Source organism: Hipposideros armiger, unplaced genomic scaffold, assembly GCF_001890085.2.
Source record: "Hipposideros armiger isolate ML-2016 unplaced genomic scaffold, ASM189008v1 scaffold_25, whole genome shotgun sequence".
NCBI lineage: Eukaryota > Metazoa > Chordata > Mammalia > Chiroptera > Hipposideridae > Hipposideros > Hipposideros armiger.
Genome location: NW_017731375.1, coordinates 4,389,008 through 4,397,254, shown reverse-complemented (window position 1 = coordinate 4,397,254; position 8,247 = coordinate 4,389,008). Strand labels below are relative to the sequence as shown.

The window sequence follows — 8,247 nt, the reverse complement described above, 5'->3', positions numbered from 1 at the left end:
GATAAGGCTGGAAGAAAGCTCCAGGAATGAGCTGTTAGGACTCCCAGAGGCATTGACTACTTCCAGGATGGCCTTACTCTAGGCATTTGGAAGCCGCAAACAGCAGAGCCATAAATTTCATGGCAGCTAAAATTTGCTGACCACTTATTATGGAGCAGAGCTTGTGCTAAGCATTTGACTCGTATTATCCTTGAAATCCACACACAACATGTAGCTATTTTAAGATGGTAAACTACCACTGTCCCTGTGTTATAGTTGAGGAAGATAAGGCTTAGCCATATGGCTAGTGAGTGGTAGAGAGCCTAGATTTGAACCCAGCAGGGAGACTGCCTCCCAAACTGCAAATATCCTCCACTCTTTCTGACTGCATCTAATTATATCTGAGCTTGATGTCTCAGTGATCACAGTAGCATCTTAGGTAAGAGCATCAGCAATAAAAATCACATTTGAGAACCCATGGAACCTGAGGACATGTCTCATGTAACTTCCTCCTTTTATAAAGGAGGAACCGAGGTCCTGAGTAGAGAAGGGATGCGTCCAGGAAGTAATCTCTGACCATTAGCCTACTCAGCCAGCTTCCAAGCGCCTCTCTCTGCAGGAAGGGTCTTCTGCTGATTAGCATTCCAAGGAGCAAGACAGTAAGATAAGACTCTGCTCCAGGGCAAATGCCCAGGGGAACGGGCACAGCTGGAGCCCTGGACCATTCCAGCCAGTGAAGTGGGGCTTTGTGCAAGAGAGGCTGACAGCTTGTCCTGGCAGCCTGCCCAGCAGCCCTGGACCTGCTAGGAGCTTCAAACACATGTGCCTGTGAGAGCTCAATGTGAATGCGCAGATAAAGCACCTAGCTTTATCTGTTTGTTTAGCCCAGCACACAGTAGGCGCTCACTGAATGTTGGTGGCCCCTCTTTTCTTTCTTAGAATCCTGGGAGAGAAGCAAAGAGCTTTGGCCTGTGGGCATCCCACCGGAGGTCATCTGGGATGACCTGGAGTTGTATGCGGGAGAAAGGAATGGTAGACAGGAGTGTCTGAGGAACGTCTGAGCTCTAAATCTTTGTGCAGCTCTGTGCATAGAAGTCCCTATGCATCGTTCATTTGATCTTCACATCCTTTCAACAATCTCCTCTAGTTCCCCGTGGCTGCAGCCAACACTTCTCCCACACCCAGAGGTAGTATCCTTTTCCAATTTATGGATAAGGAAACAGAGGCTCAGAGAGGTGAAGGGACTCGCCTGAGGTCACAGAGGGAGGGAGTGATGGAGTCACATTCACACCCAGGTTCTGCTGGACACCTTGCTGCCTCTCTAGGAGTGCCACAGTCATAGAAGATATTTTAAAACAAACCCCTGAGTTCCTTGTGTCCACAGTCCCCTAGCCTCTGGGACCTCATGGTGGTTAGATATGACAGGCAAGGAGTGGGGAATTTGGTAAACTTCGTCCCCAGTCAAGCAGCATCTGAGGATCTGTAACAAGCAGGCTCAGAATGTCACGTCCTGCGCCGAGGTCTGCAGACCCTTCTGTCCTGCCTAGGACTGTCGCTAAAAGGGCAACCAGTCCCTTCCCTGACAGGGTATATAACTCAGCTGGACAAATAGCCAAAGCCTTTTTTCCATGTTCTAGGCTGTACCCCTCAATTCAGCTTCATTCCCTAAGATCTTCAACCAGAAATCTCATCCCTCTGTGTTCGGCCAGCCTGATGTCTCCTGAGGTCTGGGCCCGATGCCTGGACCCCTCTAGGACAGGTTACTTGTGGGGAGCTCTGCGATGCAGACTCCCCTAATACCTCAGGCAAAACCAACCAAACTCCTAAGGGCAGATTCTTAGGGTATGTCCTGGGGTACACCATCATCCTGGTAAAGATTTAATCACTAGCCAGCCTACGGGGTGGGAGCTGTAACCCCACCTGTAACCAGAACCAGGCTCAGTGTCCAGTTACTTCAAATCCTGCCACCACTCACAACAGTATTTGAGAATTTGAGAATTAAACAAAACAAACCCATCATTTTCTTTTCCCTAACTGCATCTGGTCTCTTTATTCCAACAACCAACTTTCTAGCTGCTGGAGAGGAGTCCTGCAGAGTCCCCCTCAACTTCACACGGACCCACTTGACAACGGTCCTGCCGGTGAGACTGGGTATGTCTCAGCTGGCGAAAGGCAGCTACGGAACAGGATCACGGCGGAAGGGACTCCAGGATACCATGCTTTCTAATCTCTGATGTCAGCTCACCTCTCTGCCACACCCTGACAGTCCCCTCAGCTCCCAGCGGTTCCCAGATCTGGGCAGCACCCTTGTGTGATGCCCTGAGTCACCAGGACATGAGCCCTGGGAGTTTGACCACCTAGCAGCAGCTGATTCCTTTTGGCTTGCAGAGGTTTTCTGGGGTGGACAGACACAGTCCATCACCTCTCCCTGGCGATGGACTCCCAGGTCTGCACCGGCATCGCAGCCCCGAGGGGCATGTGAATGTGCGAGCACCCTCGCTGGGTGCCCACAGTCCCACAATCACCTGCCGTCATGGGAACGGGAAGAGCTTCCCAACATTCCCACCCAGACAACGCAGTCACTTCCACCTGTGAATGCGCCCCTTCCTTCTGCTCCTAGGGATCTCCCCGGGAGAAGGGTCCTGGCGCCCGTCCCCCAGGCGCCCACTGCGGCTCCATCCTCTGAGCCTTCACGGGCGGGCGTTCACACCAATCCTCCCGCCAGCTTCTTATTCCTTTCGAGACAGGAAAGGGAATCCGCTCCTCATGGAGAGGGAAGTCTGGGCCAAGGGAGGCAGGTGGCACACCCCAGCTCAGCTCCCAGAACCCCCCAAAACCCAGCCAGGGGAACAAAAGGAAGAAGGAGGTGGCTTACCTTTAGAGGGTCGCCTTTGTTTGGTTTGCAGAGACGAGAAGGTGCCCATGACAGCCCCCATGGCAGCGAAGACTTGTGTGCGACTTGGGACCCCAGGCCCTGCCCCTCCCCTCCCCTGGAAAGAAACCAGTGTGGCTCGTCTACTCTGAGCTGGAGGAGGAAAAAGGCACCCGGCAGCTCTCCTGCAGCTCGCTCTTCAGTGAGCCTGGGGCTGGGGCGCCGGGAACCTTTTCTTTCCTTCTTCAGCCCTGCACATGCACTGACTCACAGGGCCNGTTTATCATTGAAGAGTAGTATACACACATACACACACAATCTATCTTCATGCCAGCTGTAATCAATTGGTAGTGACTGCCTGGAGTGCTGTGTTAAGAAGGATTCTGAGGTCACATTCTGTCCCAGAAGAAAAGAGGACTGTGATGGATGACCAATGTCTGCCATGGGTAATGGATGAAGGAGTAACAGCACCTGTCAGGAACTGTCACGCTTGTGCTAGGGATTAGAATTGTGTTTTCAGAGGAGCCTATGTTTACCAAATCTATAGCCTGAGGTTAGCCCTCACATGAATGTCTATTATGGAGGAGGTATTTTATACACTTCCAATTAATCTTCACAGCAACCCTAGGAGGGAGCTATTGTCCCAGTTTTACAGGTGAAGGATCTGAGGCTCCGAGGGAGTAGGTGACCTACCCAAGGTCACACAGCTCAAGAAAGGCAGAGGCAGGTTCCAGACCAGGACTGTCCGGCTTCTAAGTCTGTGCATTTCACCATCAGATGGAGCACCTCTGAGCTAAGTGGGGCCTGGATTGAAGGGAGTCATACATGTCAGTCTTTCAGTCTGGCTGGCATACTAGAGCAATGGTGGTGGGGGTGGGGGATGGGGGTGGGGGTTGTCTCCCAGGCAGCTCAGACGGAAGTTATGTAAAGACCACATTGGTGTGGGGCTTGAGCTTTCTACAGCCTTTCTCCGACTCTTACATTGGTTGACTGCTTTCCCAAAGTTTTGGAAGAAGGCCAAGAAAGGCAGGAAGAGAAGGAGAAAGGATGAGACTCTTGTGTTGTCAGTTGCAGTGATGTGTGAGGCACCAGGGAGAGATGGAGGAGCAGGCAGTCAGGAGAAATGGGATTCGTCTCCTGTCGCTAAACGTTGGCTGTGCAGCAGTGCGAGGCAGCTTTTGTGAGCCTCAACTTCCCCAAGTGTCAAATACCAGGTAGTAGGTGTAAAGCCTCTGAATGATGCACAGACAGGCCTGGGTTCAATGCTGTCTCTGCACTTACCAGCGAGGTGACCTTGGACAAGTCGCTTCTCTCAGAGCTTCAGTTTTCTCACTTTTTCTCACCTCTATAATTGAGATAACCGTATCTGCCTCATAGGATTGTGTGAGAATTGAATGAGATAGTTTAGGGGACGTGCCCAGCACACTGTCAGATGTTCTAGACGCAGTAGCAAGCTTTACCTCTCTACATTAATGCACACACACCAACAACCTTTAAAGTCACTGGCTGGTATTAAAAGTTGCAGGGGAGTGGGGGTGGGGTGGGGTGGGCAGCCTGCCTCAGTTTCCACACTTTGCAGATTGCACTTGGTGCTTTGTAACCTTGAACCAATTCAGACTAAGTTCTGTCGAGCCCTCCATGCTCTCCCTCCCTGTGTCTTTGCTTGAATTCTCCTTTCTACCTGGACTCGCCCCCCCCCCGCCACCCCGCTCCTCCCACCTTTGACAACAATGACAATCACAACAATAAAAATGACACCACCATGACTTCTCCCCATACTGAGCACTTGCCATGGACAGGCAGCCTGTTACCTGCCATGTATTTATTTCTCTTCCATACTCTTATTACCCGCTCCCTCTCTTCCTTCGTCTCCTTCTTGAGTTTGTCCCAGCATTCTAGGGAGCAATGAATCAGCTCCAGAGACAAATAAAGGCTGCAGGCAGCTCTAATCCCCAAACCATTTTGGTGTTTCCATTACCTCCAGTTCTGGGCTGCCTGGGAGACAATTCCCCCACCCCTGTGCCATTTATACTTTATTTTCCATACTCTTCCCAAGGTGCCAATGTGCTCAGCATTATTAACCTCACTGGACACACAAAGAAACGAAGGAACTTAGGAACATACCAAACAGCCAATGAGAGGCAAGTCTGGGGTTTAAATCTGAGACTATTTGGTCTCTACCTCTCATTCCTTATTTGATGGTACAGCACATGGACCCAAATGTCTACAGGTCATCCCCATCTTTCTCAACAAACCCACTCACAATGTACAATCCATTCAGGGGACCCCATCAGGTTCAGAGTTCCAGGGCCAGGAGGTTCAGGGTGAATCCAAGCCACATGTGTCCCACCAAAGAGAGAGACACAATATCTCTGGTCTGTCATTATGCACCAGTTATTATGTTACTCTCTCCACCACAGATAGAGATAATAAATGCTACCAGTATTAACAACTACTACCATTTATTGAGCTCTTACAATGTGCCACATCCCTAAAAGCCACAAGAACCCTACAATGTCAGCATGTGACTATCCCTTCCCCACACCAAACAGAAGCCCTATGTGCGAATCTGACATGCCCAGGGTAGAAGGTGGGCTGTGGAGGCACTGAACTTGAAGCCACTTCTGTAATCCCTCCTAGGATGCAGGGGAGGGACTTGCTGCTGGAAAAAAGTCTCCAGAGGCAGGCTGTGCTTTTCACCGCTTCTGCACAGAGAGGCTGCTGAGGAGGGTGGCACGCACACTCCAGAAGCTGCTGGTGGGAGTCGGCATTTTCTCCACTATTCCTTGTACTCAGTCAGTGCTGACTCCAGACAGAACATGGTCAGGCCAGGCTGATATTCAAGGGGTCCTGGGCAGTCGGCCCAACTTGCTGGTAAGAAGGGCTATTGCACTGCCCACACTGGTCCTCACCTGAGTGCAGGCACGCTCGGATGTGATGCGGCGCTGCCGGGCAACCCTGCATACCTTCGGAGATGAGACGTTTAACTCTGATGAGTTTATCCAAGAGTATAGCTTGTGTCCTTCTGCAAGTTTATTCTTTCATTCCACAAATATTTATTGAGAAGTGACTACGTACCGGGCAAGGCACTGTGCTACGTGCTTGGAATGCAAGTGTCAAGAAGACCGCTTGTATAAGAATGATTCTGAATGTACCGACCATGGAGAACTTTAAAAGCACGAGCTAATTTGTCTTATTCTTCCCTGCTGTTGACAAATCCATCTGAGGAAGTCAAATTTTTGTGCCTGGAAGTCCTGTGCAGCCAAGTCAAAGGAGATAGACTGGATACAGGGAATGACAGCCTCGAATCCACCAGTGTCACCACCACCACAGCCACCATTATTCCCACCATCATCCTGCCACCGACATTATTGTATCACTAGGACCATCATCGCCCACATCACCTCTACTGTGATCACTGCCACTAATACCTCCCCTCGATGCTCTACCACCATCACACCCTCATCACTACCACCACCACCCCTACCATAGTTATCCCTCCTATCATAATCACATCACCACCAACACCACCATGCTCCCACACCACCATGAACACCGCCTATCATCACCACCATTACTGCTATTAATACCACTGTTACCGTCACGGTCACCATCATTCCTGTCATCATCATTACCCCTACTGTAGTCATCACCACCTACATCACCCCCATCACCATCATCGTGGCTACCACTGCCACCACCAAAGCCACCATCACCACCGCCATCATCAAAATCACCGCTACCATTATGATCATTATCGTCATCTACATATGGATACCCACCATGCACGCATTGCCTGACGGTTCACTAAACACTTGCATTCATGGTATCTCATTCACTCCCCATGACAAGCCAACGAGTTGGTATCATGATTGTTTGCTATTTAATAGCTGAAGAAACTGACATGCAGAGAGGAGTTCAACAACAACTTGCTGAAAGCACACAGCTTGTAAGGGGTAAACTAGGACTAGCCTTTGGCTCTATTTCACCCAACAACTCACATCTTTTTCTCTCCCTCAACCCTATGCTGTTATGCAACAGCCTCCCATGCCCTGTGTTTTGCAGTAAGCCACCATCTTTGATGTTCAGATCCTGTGGCTATGCTGCGGGGGTGAGGGGGTTGGGGTGGGGGTGGGCTCAAAGCTGTGCCCCAGTTTCTTTGCCACATTAATCCCAGTCAGGGAATCCCAAGTCCTTATACATCTCTGTGAGATGTCAATTCAAGTCACCACATACCAACCGTGTGCCCAGACCTGTGATCGGCTCCTCCAAGAAACCCAGAAGAGAGCGAGAAAGGTGCCAGGCTTTGAGGAAAGTGTCTCTTACTGGAGCACCAGGGCATGCTTACAGGGAGCGATTACAGAGCAATTCAAGGCAATCAATTGCTAAACCACGAAGGACAAACAGCGAGTCTACTGGGAGTGGGGGAGGAGGGAGCAGATGTGGGCTGCAGGGATCACCGGGAGGCTTTGGGGGAGACAGGTAGGGGTGAGAGGGGCCAGTGCTGATCCCCACTTCATCCTTTCCTCTTCCTTGCTCTCTACTGCCTGCCAGGGTCTTTCTCCCACCTTCCTGAAAATGGACAGCCTGGTTCGTCTCTGCCTCCATTGTGCCCCCTCCCATCTCTGATGCCAACCTTTCTATTGACACCCTCTAAGCCACGAAAGTGCAAAACATCATTGTCAATTTTTACTCCTTCTCTTTGCTTGTTGTCTACCTCAGTGGCATAGGTCACGCTATTCCTGCTGCCTAGAACTTCACGAACCTGCACTCCTGCGTGGGTCAAGCCCAGCTCTGTTTTCTGCCTCAAATGCCACCTCTTTCAGCCATCCTCTCTGATTCTCTGACCGTGGCCCCTCTGGTGGAGATGCTCTCTCCCTCCCTGAACCCCACAGTGTAACACAATCTGCAGTTCAATGTCCAGGTACAGTCTATCCTGGACAGTCAGCCTGCAGGCACTGGGGTCAAACCCCAGCCAGGACCGTGCCCTGCATAACTCTAATATCCTTCCAGCAGCTTCTCTTCAGGGAAATGCAGATGGGAGCCTGGCTTGGCTCCTGTACAAGCTACATGATGTGAACCAATGCGCAGAGTGGTCCTTCTGGAAGGTCAGGAAGGACCTGGGATGGTAACACAAAGCAAACACAGATGCAACAGGCAATGGGGAGTGACAGGGTGCCCCTGAAAAAGTCAAGACAGAATTCGATACTCCATCTTTAGCCCCAGGCCTTTCCACCTCTCCTCATAACGCACTCAGGGGAATATCAAATAACAGGGTGCTTCTAGGAAGTGAGTAGGGCCTGCCAGTCACAGTTCGTATGAATCCTGTTTTTTCCACCATCCACATGGGCAGATTTGGGCAAGTCACTCCCTCCTGAGCTTCAGTTTCCTCATCT

At 50.8% G+C, this 8,247-nt stretch overlaps 1 protein-coding gene across 4 annotated transcripts in view; it reads right to left on the bottom strand.

Annotated features, from left to right (window-relative positions):
- KCNIP1 (potassium voltage-gated channel interacting protein 1) overlaps window positions 1-8,247 on the bottom strand; it is a 316,417-nt gene that overhangs the window by 209,056 nt on the left and 99,114 nt on the right. For 2 of the 4 annotated variants that reach the window (XM_019635920.1, XM_019635922.1), the window contains exon 1: window positions 2,855-3,122. The exons of the other annotated variants lie outside the window; for them this stretch is intronic. In XM_019635920.1, coding sequence (XP_019491465.1) covers window positions 2,855-2,915 — 61 coding nt within the window. In that variant the 5' untranslated portion in view covers window positions 2,916-3,122. Of the gene's footprint in view, window positions 1-2,854; window positions 3,123-8,247 lie in introns of those variants that run through there. 4 annotated transcript variants of the gene reach the window in all.